Source organism: Physella acuta, unplaced genomic scaffold (genome assembly GCF_028476545.2).
Source record: "Physella acuta isolate Inbredline_101_S28 unplaced genomic scaffold, ASM2847654v3 ptg002275l, whole genome shotgun sequence".
Classification (NCBI taxonomy): domain Eukaryota; kingdom Metazoa; phylum Mollusca; class Gastropoda; family Physidae; genus Physella; species Physella acuta.
Window position 1 is genome coordinate 1 of NW_026733774.1, and position 17,615 is coordinate 17,615.

The window sequence follows — 17,615 nt, forward strand, 5'->3', positions numbered from 1 at the left end:
GATATATATATATATATATATATATATATATATATATATATATATATATATATATATATATATATATATATATATATATATATATATATATATATATTGGCCTCTGTAAAAAAATATCTGTAAAGGACCATGACGTGTGTTTATTAAGCAGCATGTACCGTACCCGTCATTGCCTGTGTTTAGCGTGTTTAGGATATATATTACTTTTCGAATTAACTCTAATCACAGCCAACTAAGACCAAAACACACAAAAAACGCAAACATAATACAAACACAAACGCATACACAAACGAAAACACAAACACAAACGCAAACACAAACACAAAGTAACTTAGCAAAACGACTATAATACTACAACTTATCCATAGTCTTTTACACTCACTTAAACGAACGTAGTTGCCATAGCGCTAACGGAAAAGCCCAGGGCGCCAAATAGCACTCGGTGGGGGCGCCAGGGGACGCCTGGATTCGATTTAATAAAAGACTTTAGTAACCCTTCTTATAATAGTCTATCTATAGTCTATCGTACTTTACAATCTATCACACTGTATAGTCTATCGCACTGTACAGTCTATCGCACTGTACATTCTATCGCACTGTACAGTCTATCGCACTGTACAGTCTATCGCACTGTACAGTCTATCGCACTGTACAGTCTATCGCACTGTACAGTCTATCGCACTGTACAGTCTATCGCACTGTATCGCACAAGTATCCGCCCGCTGTCACCGAGGCATAGAGTCCGTTTCAACTTTATATATTTCATATTTGTGTTTGTGTGTGCGTGCGTTTGTGTGCGCGTTCGTATGTGTGTGTGTGCGTGTGTGTGTATATGTGTACCGTCCAGCACCCAATCGCTGCTCGGTATGTGCCAACACTAACCTGGTCCCATTCCCCAAAGTGGTATAGGTCCTGTATGGACTGTATGGACAGACTGACCAACGGCATGTGTGGAGACAAGATGATCCTTCCTGGATACATCAATACTTTTAAGGAAACAACGAGCTCGGGGCAAGCTTTGTGAGGTTCCACCATCGCAAGTCGCTTATGACATCTAATTGACAATGTACACACATGCTAACACACTAATATATATATATATTATATATATATATATATATATATATATATATATATATATATATATATATATATATTTATTTATATATATATATATATATATATATATATATATATATATATATATATATATATATATATATATATGTGTGTGTGTGTGTGTGCGTGTATAAATATATATATGTGTGTGTGTGTATGTGTGTGTGTGTGCTGAGCGTTTTTTTTCCTAATTAACTTTTCTATTTAGTGTATAGGGTTTTTCTAATTTAGGTTTATGTATAGATTTTCATCTGCTGTCTTACCATAAGCGTAGGTCACTGTAATGTTTAAATATTTTAATGTGGCTCCGAGAGATCCCAGATTCTCGAAAATAGGGCCGACGAGATATTCGTAATCCAAGTCAAGTCTTTCAAGGTTAACAAACTTCTAGATACAAAACAAACATATTTTGTGAGTTTAAAAACTATTCACGAAAATTTTCAGGCAATTGCTACAGCTAGAGGAAATATTTAGCTAGAGTAAAACTCTTTAGCTAACATGGTTTGACTATAACAATTCAATATCTAATTGGATGCTAACAATGATCCTAGGTGCTTTGACCACAGGTGCTTTGGCCATAGGGGTTTGACCATAGGGGGTTTGACCACAGCGAGCTTTGACCATAGGGGTTTGACCATAGAGGCTTTGTCCACATCGTGGCTTTGATCACAGATGGGCTATGGCCAAAGGGGTTTGACCACAGCGGGGCTTTGACCACAACGGGTCTTTGACTAAGATTAAGAATGTATATTTGGTAATATTATTTATTATCTAATATTAAAATTTTTCGGGAAAACGGCCTTCGGGCAAGTGTTCATTCGGGCGTTTGTTGCATTCGGGCAAGTGTCCATTCGGGCATTTGTCGCATTCGGGCAAGTGTCCATTCGGAAAAACGTCCGGCTCCCATTTTTAAATGATTGACTTACTTTTATGGCAGTTCCAAAATCACTAACACATCTGAGGTACCCATTGGAGTCCAAGACATCAAATGAAACGTACTAAGCGTATGCTAGTTACTGACACTGATAACTTTGTAGGAATTCTACGACGTTCATCATTTCAATGCTGCAGTCTCTTATTGAAAATTTCTGTCAGAAGATTCGAGTTCAAGTAAGAATACTATAATACTACGCACTAGGAGCAATTGACTATAACAAATGATAGAAACATTGAAGAAATGGATAATAAGTTAGGATCACAAATTTTGTTTAATCAGAATCCAAAGTCTAACTTTTACATATTTAAAAATTCGTTTCATGCGTGCTTAATATTTCTGTGTAATTAGTTCATTTAAACTCAATTAAGGGAAAATTTCAAACTTGTATGGATATTTCTTTCAAACTTGGCATTGAACAAAAATATAATCTTCAAGTGAAGCGATATGAAATTTGGAAATTTTAATTTATCTTAAATAGAAGACAAATTTGAAAAGTGGGGCTTAGGTTGAGGAGGTCACAAAAATACAAATGTTCTGAGTATAATCTACGTAATGAGTGAGAGAAAGTATGGGTCTAGTAGCTTTCAATAAAGGTGAGAGAAATTATAGGTCTAACAATATAGCCATAGATGAAAGTATGAATCTGACTTCTTCTTTCTTCATCTTCGTTCTTAATTTTAATGTTGGAAGGAATCCCCCCCAACACAATTAAGTATACGTGTCAACTTCTTATGCTCCATTGAGGCTATTGACTCCGATTTCAGCTTGCTTTTCTTTTTGGATTTGCTTCTATAGCCTTTGTCCAACCAAGAACAAACTACAAGGCAGCAGTTGTTTGATTTTGGAGTTGTCTCTCCTAGAAGAGTGGCTGTCCCCAGCTAACGAGCCTCAGCCACCCGAGGGTCCGAACTCGAGACTTTCGGTTTAGCAACCATGAGCTTTACCGACTATGGGTCTAACAATATAGATGAGAGAAATTATGGGTCTAGCAATATATGTGAGAGAAATTATGGGTCCAGTGTTTCTTCCAGACTTTTTTCTCCGGGGGGGGGGGGCACTTGATTTTTTCCGGGGGGGGGGGGGGCGGATACTAGTAAAAGTATATTTTTACTATATAAATTCCATCTCGTTCTGGGGGGGGGGGGGATAGACTTTCTTCGGGGGGGGGGGATTCCGAAGAGATGCCTGGAAGAAACTCTGTATGGGTCTAACAATATAGGTGAGACAAATAATGGGTTTAACAATATAGTTGAGACTAATTATGAGAGAAATGACGGTTAAATCAAAATAGATGAGAGAAAAGGGTCTAGCAATACAAGTGAGAGAAATTAAAAGATTATATCTCGAGTCCCTCATACCCATAAAGGTCAAGAAAAGGTTGGTCTCAGTCATGGCTAAAGTCTAGCACTTGCCTGCAGGTTAGTCTGCACCCTCAGAAACGCCATCATCGATTTTGCGAAGCCTGTTTTAATATTATCTGGCTTTGTATCCAGCACCAAGCCCTCCATTTCAAAGATTCTTAGATCAGACTCCTTGATCGATTTAAAAACTTGTTTCAATCTTTTTATTGCGAGATCGCTAGTTCCTTCTAACTCGTGGTTGATGCATTTTACGTGTAAGTTCCGTATTGATTTAGCAAACCTTTTGGCTATGAGAACTGATCTAATACCTATAAAAGTAGTTTTAGATATAATAAATATATCTAATATATAAATTTGAATTCTGTTATCTAATATATATATAAAGTTTTATTTTGTACGAGCCGGCCCGCGGCATAACATACGCCGCTATTTAGTTGTTTCTAATTTTCAATAATTCATAATTTGTGAATTCACCAGTACCAACGCTGACACTGAAAATATTTCTTTAAAACACTATAAGTAGCTCGTTAAGGACCATAACCCCCCCCCCTTCCTTCCCTCCCCCCCCTCCTCCCCCCCCCCTTCCTTCCCTCCCCCCTCCCTCCCCCCCCCCCCCTACGTTTAAAATCGTTGGCTCTGCTTGTAAACATTTAGAGTGAACACAGCTCACTAAAACCATGTAGGGGTGGGGAGGTAGGGAGAGCGTTTGCAGCTTGTTTTCTAACGGCTCGAAGAAGAGAATTATATATATAGAAGATAGATGTGAACGGGGGGCGGTCGGACTCGTGATTACAAAAGGATAGAGCAAAAAAAATGGACTTGATCGCCATAGTGTGATATATCTAAAGAGCTGGCCACATACAGTTGTATTAGTGAAAAACACGTTTCTACCTTTTATGCATTACTGCATCATTCATCCGATCGCCATGAAAAGCTATGAAGCTGTTGAGTACAGCCCCGGTAAAGGTTTCTGTCATAGGCCTAGCCAGGGGCGTAGCGAGGGGGGGGGGGGGGGCGGGAGGTGCGGACCGCACCGGGTGACACAATTTAGGGGGGGGGGTGACACCAAGGCAAAAAATAGCAAAATATATAGAGAAAAACTTGAGGGGGGGGGGGGCGCAATCGAAAGTTTGAGGGGGGGGGTGCAAATCGAAAGTTTGAGAGGGGGGGTGCAAATCAAAAACATGAAAAGTTTGTCCCCGGGAAGGGTCGCAACGCCTCTGGGGGGATGACACCATTAAGTGCCGCACCGGGTGACACCCGACCTCGCTACGCCACTGGGCCTAGCGTTTGTTTACATATTGGAGTGTCGACGCCCCACGGACATTTGTGATTAAGCGCCCCAAGATCCTCAGTGGCTATCTTTGCACCTGGGGTCCACTTATTGTGTATGCTATACATAGGGGGCTACTTCTGAAACCACCGATGGGACTCGTCCGAAGCGCATCACACATGAGAAGTTTGGCCCCGGCAGTCATTTAAAAGTGCACACAACACTAGGGATAAGTCTCGCTACTACATTCGATGACGAAATGTAAACCCATCACTCGTGCAGTAATGTAACCGGTAGCTCCAAGAGCCTCTTGATTCCCCTTGACATCTGGGCCGTCGCCGTGGGACTTACAGTTACAGCATGCCTTGGTGTGTCTAGTTGGTAGTGTGGACACAGCCGCGCCCTAACAACTAAGATCCAACTGCCGAGATTGTTCACATTTATTTAAACTTCTGGAAAACAGGTCACACGTCTATAAATACACGATTGGTAACGTTTTGATGAAAACTTCATAAAATTGGCGTCAGTTTGGTGTGTTGGACTAGATTTAGTGAGTCAGTGCTTCTCACTTGGAAAACTGAATGGGGCCAGCTCGCGTGTTGGAAAACCTTTGATTTATTCGTGTGCCAGATGGAAAACAAACATGTGTCCATAAGAGCGACCCTTGTTTTCGGTATATATATATATATATATATATATATATATATATATATATATATATATATATATATATATATATATATATATATATATATATATATATATATATATATATATATATATATATATATATATATATATATATATATACATGCGACAAAAAATTCTGCTGTGGGGGGGGGGGGGGGGCTTTCTTTTTAGTTCCGCCACTGGCAACTACCCAATAAATTTAGTCAACGTTACACACTTTCTACTCTCGATGTTAGATAAAATACTTCTATTATTGTGTAGGCCTAATCAGGGGCGGAACTACAGTGCCGCCAGACCCCGCAATGCGGGAGGGGGGGGGGGGCATCAGTTGACACTTGCGCTTCATATGACTCCTCACAACTTAATGCCCAGGCTTTGCGCCGTAATTTCTATTTTTTTTTTTTTAAATATTTCTAAAAAAACTTCTCTAATTCTACAAAAATTTTAACTCGGCATATTTCTTTGGGGGCCTTTGAAGCAGTATTTCTTTCAGACTTTTTTTTTCTCCGGGAAGGGGAGGTGGACTAAATTTTCCGGGGGAGGGCGGAACCTGGTAAAAGTATATATTTTCTATATAAATTCCATTCCGTTCGGGGTGGGGGGGGGGGGGTGGCGAGGGCCGAAGAGATACCTGGAAAAAACTCTGCCCTGAAGGGCTCTCTTTAGTTGAGTCCACGTAAACCCTACAGTCCTTGCCTCTCCTTCCGCTGTCTTTCTCCATAATTTATTGGCCGGCCTACTTTTAAAGAAATTTTTAAATGTTTTTAAGTCTTATAATCTCGAACCTTTTTTATCATTTTTTCCGTCAAACTCTAATGTCCATGTGCGCCACAGACATGGCTCCTGGCTTAACTGCTTCAATTGATGGCAAACCTTTAAAAATAATGCAAGCATTGATCAATTAGTCTTCTCCGCAAATGTTACTGGTATACGTATTTGAACAAACGGATTAGATTTGATGTGGACTTAAGTATAGCTTTACAGATGTTATCGTATTTTTTTATATATGTTGTATTGAATTTCTTTGTTTTTGTCATGCATATATATATATATATATATATATATATATATATATATATATATATATATATATATATATATATATATATATATATATATATATATATATAGGTTGTTGCCTTGTATTTGTATCGGCTGTTGTCTTGTGTTTCTGTTGAATCCTGTCTTTACCTAATTATTACTAGTGGTGTCAATTTGTTTTATTCTATTATTCTAAGCTGCAGAAATGTTTGCAAAAATATTTAGAATCAGGAAAATAAATCTCAGAGGCAGTCTTATGTTTATAACTTATAAGCCATTACCATACCATCAGATGATCAGATTAATTAATAATTACCCCATATATTATAACATAATAAGCTCAGATGTTTAGATTATGTAACAATAATCACCTGTGCTGCAATCCCAATATCGTTTGGCGGCAATAGTTTCAAGATCTTAATAATAATATGGGGAGGTAAACTCTCCCATCCTCTAGGCTTATCCATACTTTTTTAACAATGTAGATTTAGATTCTCTATCTATACGTTGCTAATTTTATCAATTTTTTTCTTCTCTTATTGTATTTAAAACTTCCGGAAAAGCACATTCCCATGCCAATCGAATGACACAATGCAGGAATATCCTTTTTAATTTTACTAAACAAACATTTGTTTGGTGCGTAAAAATTTTATTAAGAAGGAGTAGTTGGACTGTAGTTGCTAAAAGAAACATTCAACGCAGCTTCTAAATGGACAAGGTGATCTAGGTGTCATCCCAGTTGTCGAATTTTATATCCTATGCCTTGATGACGTCCTAAGTCAAGTTCCATGTCTTGATGTCAAGTCCCATGTCTTGATGTCATGTTCCAATGTATACATTTCTAGTCTCATGTCTTGATGTCAAGTCCCATGTCTTGATGTCAAGTCCCATGTCTTGATGTCATGCCCCAATGTATACATTTCTAGTCTCATGTCTTGATGTGAAGTCCCTTGTCTCCAATGTCAAATCCCATGTTTGATGTGAAGTCTCATGTCTTGATGTCAAGTCCCATGTCTTGATGTCATGTCCCATGTATAGATTTCTAGTCTCATGTCTTGATGTCATGTCCCGTGTTTTGATGTGAAGTTTCATGTCTTGATGTCACGTCCCATGTCTTGATGTCATGTCCCATGTATAGATTTCTAGTCTCATGTCTTGATGTCATGTCCCAATGTATACATTTCTAGTCTCATGTCTTGATGTGAAGTCCCTTGTCTCCAATGTCAAGTCCCATGTTTGATGTGAAGTCCCATGTCTTGATGTCATGTCCCATGTATACATTTCTAGTCTTATGTCTTGATGTCAAGTCCCATGTCTTGGTGTCATGTCCCATGTATAGATTTCTAGTCTTATGTCTTGATGTCAAGTCCCGTCTTTTGATGTGAAGTTTCATGTCTTAATGTCAAGTCCCATGTCTTGATGTCTGTCTTGATGTCATGTCCCATGTATAGATTTCTAGTCTCATGTCTTGATGTCAAGTCCCTTGTCTCCAATGTCAAGTCCCGTGTTTTGACGGAGATTCTCATATATATATATATATATATATATATATATATATATATATATATATATATATATATATATATATATATATATATATATATATATATAATTCTATAAGTCTATACTATGTTTTTTTAAAGGGCATTGTGAAAAAAGGCCTCCGCGCCTTATGCCTTATGTCGTTTTTCTATTTCTTTGTTAATTTTTACGTATTTTGTTCTTGAAAACTTTTTTTCGAATATTGACACTTCTCACTTTTATGCGTATGTGAGAATGATGAAGAAGAGAAATACTGATAAATTATTTGATATAGACCTAGATCTAAATATAATTATGGTTCTAGACAAGGCCAAGATTTCTGATATTTAGGACTAGACTGTTTCTTTTAAAATGGAATGGGTTATTTAAAAACTTGAATTTTTTTGCACAAAAAACATTAAGTAAACTAGGCTGTTTTTTTTATTTACAACTATAATCCCTTACATTTTCAAAAAGAAAACATTACAATCTTAAATATATATCTATCTAGATCTAGTTTATATATTCATTTAAAAAAAAAAGCATATTACTGGAACATTTTTTTTTTGCGTAAAATGTAATTTTTAAAACGTATTCGTTCGGAAGTAGTTAAACTTTTTAATGTACATGACAAAGCTTTTACAACGACGAAAACATGAGTTCCATAGGCACTGGGGTAAATTACTATTTTAATTTTAAATGATTATTTTATTACTAGCCTAGTCTAGATAGATTCTAAACGCAACAGATTAGTTTCATTTTTGCATTATTTTGTCAGTAAATCTTCAGCATATTAGATCTATAATAGGAAAAGTAGTCGAGTAGACCTGGTCTATCGTTGTGTTTGTTATTTCAGTTATTTCGACCGACGAGTGGAGAAAGCTCGATTTTATTTCGAAGTGACTAATAGATCTAAATCTACTCGGAAGAAGATTTTTCTCCCCAACATCTCCACTTAGTCGGCAAAAGATAGCAGTGACCTAGGGTTAGGGCTAGAATGAGGGTTAGGGGTAGGATTTAGTGATTAGGGTTAGGGTAGGCCGTTCGAATTCGCAGCTTCCGGGTTTGTTGTTTTGAAGCCATCTCACGGCTCATGCGCTTACCAAAAATGGCGACCAGTTTCGCTTTCACTAATGGGTAGAGCGATAAAACTAATGATTACGAAGCCATCGTTAATTTAAGAAATCGGAACTATCCGTTTCTATTTAAGTCTGTTATTTAAGAATTGTCGGATCTACTTTTGGCCTAATTCCTTTGTTTGTCTCGCAAGCGGCGCCTTAGTGAAAGTAGCTCTATGAATTCTTGTCTTTTATATCAAATAACTCTTACATATCGCTTCCAGATGCAAACCAGCTTATGTCAGATGTAAACTTTAAAGTATTAATTTTACACACATTACCATTAACTGGTAATAATTTGGCGTGTTAATGAGATATGTGCGTGGGAAAACGATCACCCCCCAATAATGCCATTTTATTATAATCTTGCTTAGTGAAAACGAGGCGCGGGAAAATGTGTGCTGCGCAAGAATCCAATCATTTGGCTAGATTTATGACTGTTTTTTTATGTCACACCTAAAAATAGAATGTTTACGCTTTCTTCATTGATGATCGTTTTCATTATTTTTTAAACTGAAAGTATGAATTATTAGTTAGATTTCAGGTTTTGTAACTTGGTATACTTACCCTTTATCAAAATTAAAAGCATAGCATGCTGATTGTGAACAAATATAGTCATAAAACACAGAAATATAAAGTTACAAACAATGCGATGTCAGGATGTGCCACACCCGGGCCACACCCCCTCAAGAAAACACGTGTTTATTAAGCTGTTTATGTCACTTTACACCAGTAATTAAAATTAATTTTCAAATTTTTATCACTTATTGGGTAAGATTAAGCACATGTATACTGAAAATTAAAAAACAAACAAAAGCAAATTCTGTTTTAATGAAGGTCACGGGTCAAGTTTTTTTTCCTTCTGTCAAGTTCATTGGAGGTTGCCACAGACTGACCTGACTTTGGAATTTTTTTTCAGTAATAATGACTTTACACAGAAAGTTAAAATATGCTAAATTAGCTTAGTTTACTAGTGTTCTAGCTATTATTGATACATTTTTAATAAAAAAAATCATTCTGTAATTCTCATCAAAAAGCCTAGGGTTAGGGATAGGTCATTAGGGAAAGGGTTAGGGATAGGATTAGGGTTGGTGTTAGGGTTCTGCGGTTGTAAACACATGCATGCGCAGTACCATCGAAAACATCGCAGCGAAGGCAAGTCATAGTTTCCATTGGGCATGCGTATCTTATTCCGGCTAGCATCGGCCATTTTATTTTAGGCCTAGATCTACTCATTTTACTTTATTAGCAGAGGCTCCCTTTTTGGATGATTATAGATAGGGGTCATCCATTTACGACGTCCACAATTTTTTTTTTTGGATTTTGGAGACACCCCCTCCCCCCCCCGTCCACAAAAATCCACTTTTTTACTTATAGGCCTACTAGTTTTTCTTACTAAATCTAGAATTTACCCAAATTTCAAATTAAACATGACTACTGAATGATAGACATCCATATTAAATCCATTACGCACTAATTTTAACGTTTTAGTTCGTTTTAAACGAAATTACTTAATTTAATATTTATTGACACTCACAAAAATGCACAACACACCTCTCCATGACAACTCTTCTTACGCTTGAAGCTAAAGAAAACCACAAATAGGTTAGACTTTTTAAGTGGCCATGTACCGGAAGTTCCCCACTAGTGATCATCAAATAGCGGTCACGTGGTTTAAAAAAATAAATAAATTTGGTTGTCATTCAAAAGTCGTGTCTTATTTTAAAAAGCGCATGCAATATTTGATTTATTTCTTCATATAATGATAAACCTAATAGTTCTACAACCTCCAATTCATTTTTGTGACCTCCGGGCTGATATTTTAGAAGTTCTATTAATTTTAATGAGACCGACTTTTAAATTTAGCCTTCATTCTCCAAAGCAAATTTTAAAATGCTTTTCTGGCATATTTAGCCTTGCCACCTATAGCATGTTTTTATAGCGTGAAAACCCGCCATTTTACTCGTGATAAACATTTTTTAAAGTAATTCTAAGAAGGTCTCTGGAACTAAGACGAAAAATCGTCGGAAGTCATGCATCCGATCCGTACGCCATATTGTTGTTAGCAACCGGCCACGCCTCCGGGTTAGCGAGAAATACTACCTTATACAAGTCCATATGCGTCCACAAAAGTCAATTTTTTTCTGGACCCCCCCCCCCCCGCGTGTGGACGTCATAAGACACCCATAGCGGTGTCTGATAATAGACTCTTCCATAAAATAGATGTGTTGGGTTGTTAGTAACTAGTACAGTAGTAGATCTAGTAGTAAGTAGGTAATCTCAACTAATTTTAATTTTATGGGGTTAGAAATTTTTAGGGTTAGGCGTATGGTAGGACCAGGGTTAGGGACAGTGTTAGCATGCCATTGACATTAGCCAGCCATGTGTGTAGGCCTATTTAGTTAACTACCAGTAACGTAACTAACACCCCTATTTTAAAGAAGATTCCATTATTGGACACCGGTATACAAATTCTCCCATTGTGGCTGTTTTTTTAGGTAAAAATCTATAGCGTTGGTTATTATTACGGAATTGTACAGCAGTAAAAAACAGAAAAACCATGGCCTTGTCTGTCGAGCGATTCTGGAAACCACAGAAAATACTGTAAACCATCATTTATTTGCCGCCATATTATTTTTAATACATAGTGTTTAAAAATGTGCATGGATTGATTTTTAAATGCTGTTTTGCTACTTATTTTCTATTTCTAATTATTTTTAGTGTATGTGCTAATATTGCTGCTACTAAACAATGTTCTAGTTCTTCTTACTACTTTTAACTTTATTAAATCTAATCGTCTTATTTTGCAAGATCTAGATCTAGAACTAGTTGGTGACGCAAATCTTCTGCAACTTTTTTTCTGTTTCTTAGAAAATCATTAATTACTAAATTTAACTTTATTAATAATATTTAGATGTACTAATTGTTGCTAATTTTCTGTCAATTAAACATTAAATTAAGTCAAAACATTAATTTAATGCACTCAACTTTTATTTTTATTACAACAGTCAAATAAACTATGGTTTACAATAACAAATGTTACTGAAACTCAACAAACAGATAATTTCCGACGCTATATCGTGAAATTGCCATTTTTTAATATAGATCTATGGTAATCTATCATTTTAGGTGCGTAAAATCGGCCAAAGCTTGTAAATGTAATGTATTAATTGTATTGTAGTATTGAGGCTTAATGGAATTCCATATTATTTTAAACTCAGTGTTGTTTTATTTTTTTTTAGTATGATCTCTCTGCTTCTCAATTCTCTCCTGATGGAAGAGTCTTTCAGGTAGAATATGCTCAAAAGGCAGTAGAAAATAGTGGGTAAGCTACTTTTTTTCTTTTTAATTTCACAAGTTTGAAATAGTGCTGATATGGAGTAAAATTTAATCAGTAATAATTAGTAATTTATGCTATTTTATTTTTATGTGAAACAGAACTGCTATTGGAATACGAGGAAAAGATGGTGTTGTATTTGGAGTAGAAAAGCTAATTACCTCAAAGTTGTATGAAAAAGGAGACAACAAAAGAATTCTTAATATCGATCGTCATATAGGTGCAGTAAGTAAAGTTTTACCATTTTGATTTTTTTTTTGTTTCGTATCCTCACATTTTTAACTGATTGGTTATTGAACTGCTCTGTAATCATTTTACTTTCATTGGCATTACTACTTGCATTAATTTTCATTTTCCTAGTAGTTACTAGGAATAATAACTTGAACAGTTATACTTCATATTGTATTCTTGCATTTAATGAGTTATTGTAATTATATATCACAGGCTGTAGCTGGACTCAATGCTGATGCTAGACATTTGATTGATAGAGCCAGGGTTGAAGCTTCAAGCTACAGAAGTAGTTATGGTGATGCTATACCTCTTAAAGTAAGTTCTTAACCACAGTATTTATTTTCCTTTCAGTGGTAGTAAGGTTTTTATTATGTAAATCCGTTGTTGTTTCCAATCTGTTGTTTTTTTCATTTAGATCTTTATATATCTCTGTTGTTAGACATGTCATAAGAATGTCCTGACATCACTTTTTACCAGTGCTCCTGTCAATTTGACTCACTTAGATTATGCTCTAGGAAATTGTGTAGCACTAACCCATTATTTTGTAGCTCAAACTTTTTGTAAAACTGTCCTGGTCATCTGTAGTTTTAATGTTGTTTCTTTTCGTGTTAAAGATTGTTTTAATTTTTTATTTAAAATATCATTAACGTAATACAAATATGTTATAAAATGAATCTTTAATTTAAAGATTGTTTTAATTTTTTATTTAAAATATCATTAAAGTAATACAAATATGTTGATAAAATGAATCTTTAATTTCTCACCAGCATTTGACAGAGCGTGTAGCTGGTTATGTACACGCGCACACTTTGTACAGTTCTGTGCGTCCGTTTGGTGTGAGCTTGATTATTGGTTCGATTGAGAAAGATGGTCCACAGATGTATCTCGTAGAACCATCAGGGGTTTCATGGGTAGGTAGATTTGGTATCTTGTTATTGCAGGCTAGGTTTGAAGTTATATCTATTTACTCGTATTGCTTTTGTAGCCTACGAAAATACAATCTTTTTAAAGCCTTGTACTGTACTATTTTGCTCTACTATTTGTATATCAAGTATTGAAGTGCACTATTGCACAACTGTAGCTGTTATAATCTTTCGTATAGAAATGTTAAGTTTTTTTGTCATTATTTTAACTATGCCTTTAATAAGACCAGTTCTTCCTATAGTGAAAAACGAAGAAAAAAAATGTCTTATAAACTCCTGTATTCTGTTGACTAAATTTATGATTAAATTATTCATATGCCATATAACATTGACATTACATTTGATTCTGTTAGGGTTACCATGGATGTGCAATTGGTAAAGCTAAACAAAATGCCAAAACAGAAATAGAAAAATTAAAGGTAAAAAAAGTATTGAAAGCCTTAATAATATGTTTAATTTTAAGAACATTCTATAAGGCTAGGTTTAATTAAATTAATGCATAGCTAATACTACCTTACAGCTTAAACAGTCTGTTAGATTATTTTTTTTTTTGGTCTTGAAATGAATTGACCCTTAATTTAATGATTTTTATTTATTTACTCTTCTAAACAACTGTTGCATATACAATAATGTTTGATGAGATGTTAAACTGCCATTTTCTTCTCCTTGTGATTCAGATGAAAGACATGACTATTAAAGAACTTGTGAAAGAAGTTGCAAAAATGTATGTATGGTTTTTGGTATTCAAATAATAATGCTTATTTTATAATCATTATTCTCAAAGTTTGACATATAATTTTTTAAATAAAATAGTTAAATTCAATTCATAATTAAATTAATTTAAGAAATTTTAAAGATTTCTTTTCTCTCTGTTTTTCTAGAATTTACATTGTCCATGATGAAGTCAAAGACAAATCATTTGAGCTAGAGCTTAGTTGGGTTGGAGCTGGTAAATAATTTTTTTTCTTGGATAAACTTTAAGGCTGTTCAAGTAGAATTATTTAACTGCATTCATTGTCTTTTTAAAAAAAATTTTGTTTTAGAGGATTGTTATTAAACTCATGTAAGATTTTTCAAAATATGAAATCATCTTTAATGTGTGTAGTGATAAATCTATTAGAAATTGTTAGATTGAGGAGAGATATTAGTGTTAATTAGGAAATTAAGAGTGAATATGTTTTAGTATATAAATATAGATATACAAGTTAATATTTACTTACTTAAACCATTAATTTTCTCAGATACGGGAAATAGGCATGAACTTGTTCCACCTGAAGTTTACATTGAAGCTGAAAAATATGCCAAGGTAGTTTCCAAAATTTTATTATACTACACTTTTTGAAAAATTATTTAAAAACAAAAACAGCATTAATCGGGTAAATAGTCTAAATGTCTGAGTTTTAACTGGCTTGATAATTTACTTCTAATTAATAAAAATATTAATCCCAGGAAAAAAACCAAACCTTTAATTAACTATTTTTCTAATAAAGTTGTGGGGATAAAAATTCAGCTTAGTTTCTGGAACTATTTTTTTTTATATCACTATTACAGTTACATTATAATCAAGCCTGATTCAGCCATAGAGGCGTTTTAATTTGTAGACTGATTATTATTCAGCGATGATTAATTAAAAATATAACCATGGTATTTTTATTATAGTGCCTTAATTAAGATAGTTGTTTAACTTTATCACCGTCTTTTCCAAGACACATGTGGTAGATGAAGTAGAGCTCATGGGTTTAATTGACCTCTGCATTTGAAGGATAATGTGGTCAACACTAGGCTTAGCCATCTTTGTTTCCCTAACGTGAGTCGTGTACCCATCAGAGCTGGGTGGACTCAGGGATGTCCTACAGACATGTTTTTGGTGATCTGGACTCATGACTTACAGTATATTTGTTATCTGGTTACCTGCAAGACATCCATTACTATGCGGCAATAAGTCAACAATACATGGTATAGGCACATTTGACTGTACCATGTAAGAATAATCTCAGGTGCTGTTACACTTGGCCTATGATGTTTATTGGCTTGTTGAGCCAGGTGGAACAAAGAAGAAAAAGAACACAATCAATCACTAGAACTCGAAGGCACTCACAAAAATGACACCTTTTTTTGTAACATTATGCCTCCAATGATCTCCACACATTCGATCCAATTCACAACCTACTCTAGCCTTGCTGTACAGTTCTGCCATACTATACACACTTGTCAGTGGAGGAGGGCACTCTCTCTCACTGCTTATGCATTGTTTACATTTTAAAATGACCATCAGCATAGCTGCATTGTACTAAAGTAAAGGGTTAAATATGTATTTCTAATGCTAACAGATATATTTGTTATTCTTTTGCAGGAGGCACTAGAAGAATCTGATGACTCAGATGATGAGGATCTGTAGAACAAATGATGATACACCTGTTTGAAAGTTTGCGTTACATATGAGATGTTAATACAACTGAATGTCATATTATAAAATAAAATGGAACTGATGGTTTGGACAAAGTTAAATACTAAACTCACTTTTTAGCATTGCTTACGTTTCTATTATTATAGAACTTGGTTTGAAGCTTTTTTTTTTTTTTGTAAAGTTTTGATCAAATGACCCTGTTTCAGGACTATATTGAGTAATAAATTAATTAAAAAACAACCATCATTGTATTTAATAAGGTTAAATCTTTAATGCAGATGTAGGGTTAACAAATACATGGGTTATGTCTAACCTACAGATCAGTTTGACAACTGTACTGTTTTGGTGGCCTACATTGGGTTCATGGCGAATGCATTTCAGAATGAATGAATGTCCAATTGTTAAAACTTTTTTTTAAATCTTGAATAATGTAATTTTTAAATTATGTGAATAAATATTTCACTTAATCATTATTGGTCTTGGGTTGTATATGTTTTACAAATTTGTAGTCGATGGTGTCTTATCATAGCATTAAGTTTGCACTGATTCACAAAGTATTATTTTTGCAACAAAATTAAAATCACGTTCAAATGAGGCTTAATCATTCATGAATCTAGCATAGTTACCTCTCCTTTAAAAGTATGAAAATCGCTTGAGCAACAGAGACTGAAAAAACTATACAGTGCCTACAAACTAGGTTGGTACTTCTTGGTGTGGCTCTTCAGTGTTGTTGAAAAAAAACTTTTGGTCATGAGGATGATAATTTTTATAGACAGTTCCTTTACATAAGTTGTTTGATGGTCCCCATATTTAAGCTTGCTCAACTTATAACCTGTAAGTCGGAAGTTCAGAATGCAGTATGGATTGAGCAGGACATACCCAAGTCCACCCAGCTCTTATAAGTACCTGAATCGCATTAGGAAAAGTAAAAGCATGAACTCTACTTCAGTCCCTTGTGGATCATCAAGTCTAAAAGGCGAACTTTAGCTTGTTATATTAAGCTATTTGTTGTGTGACATGTCTTTTTCTTAGTGTTAAGTTAAGTATTTTTAAAGAAGTAAAAAAAAAACTAGAAATTACCACATTAAACCAGAAAAATGTGTTTATAATTATAAGGAAAGAAATGAATATTAAGCAGACCGAGACAAATTTAGATGCAAAAAAAAAATGAAACAAACTGAGAATCAACAATTATATCCACATAATACAAAGATAGGGTAATGAAGCTTCCACCATTTTAAAATTGAATAAATAATTAGGGTTGAATACATTAAAGAACAGATTGATATCACCCAAGAGAACATCTACAGAGAAGTAGAGCTGGAAAAATAATGCACTGTCATCATCTTTTCCCAATCATTGACACATTGGGCAGATGACGTGAGTTAAGTACCCATCAGATCTGGGTGGACTAAGGCAGAGGCGTAGCTGGGTGGGGGTGTGCAGACAGCACCGGGTGACACCATTTAAAGGTGTGACGCCAAGGCAAAATATTGCAAAATGTACAAAAGAAATATGCTTTTTGCCAGTTCTATTAATCATTAATTAAAGTTAAATAGTCTGTTAAGTACAAATCCACAATTATTACATGGTGGAGGGGTGGCACCATGACGTAAACGCGCTAACTTTAGAGAAAAAAGTGACTAAAGCTTATACA

General features: G+C 34.9%; 1 protein-coding gene and 1 long non-coding RNA gene across 2 annotated transcripts; one reads left to right on the forward strand and one right to left on the reverse strand.

Moving 5' to 3' along the window:
• Positions 1-900: 900 nt before the first annotated feature.
• On the reverse strand, positions 901-2,181 carry LOC131932771 (uncharacterized). Its single transcript, XR_009384709.1, has 3 exons — positions 2,046-2,181; positions 1,383-1,506; positions 901-1,054 (listed from the first exon to the last, which is right to left on the reverse strand). It is a non-coding gene; the product is annotated as an uncharacterized LOC131932771 (long non-coding RNA).
• A 6,330-nt stretch (positions 2,182-8,511) lies between these two features.
• Positions 8,512-16,431, forward strand: LOC131932772 (proteasome subunit alpha type-3; the record flags this gene model as incomplete). Its single annotated transcript, XM_059289686.1, is given in 10 exon segments — positions 8,512-8,618; positions 12,303-12,385; positions 12,499-12,622; positions 12,842-12,943; positions 13,396-13,539; positions 13,905-13,970; positions 14,229-14,275; positions 14,433-14,500; positions 14,793-14,857; positions 15,905-16,431. Coding segments are annotated over 10 exon segments (765 nt in total). The 3' UTR covers positions 15,950-16,431.
• Between the last annotated feature and the right edge of the window lie 1,184 nt (positions 16,432-17,615).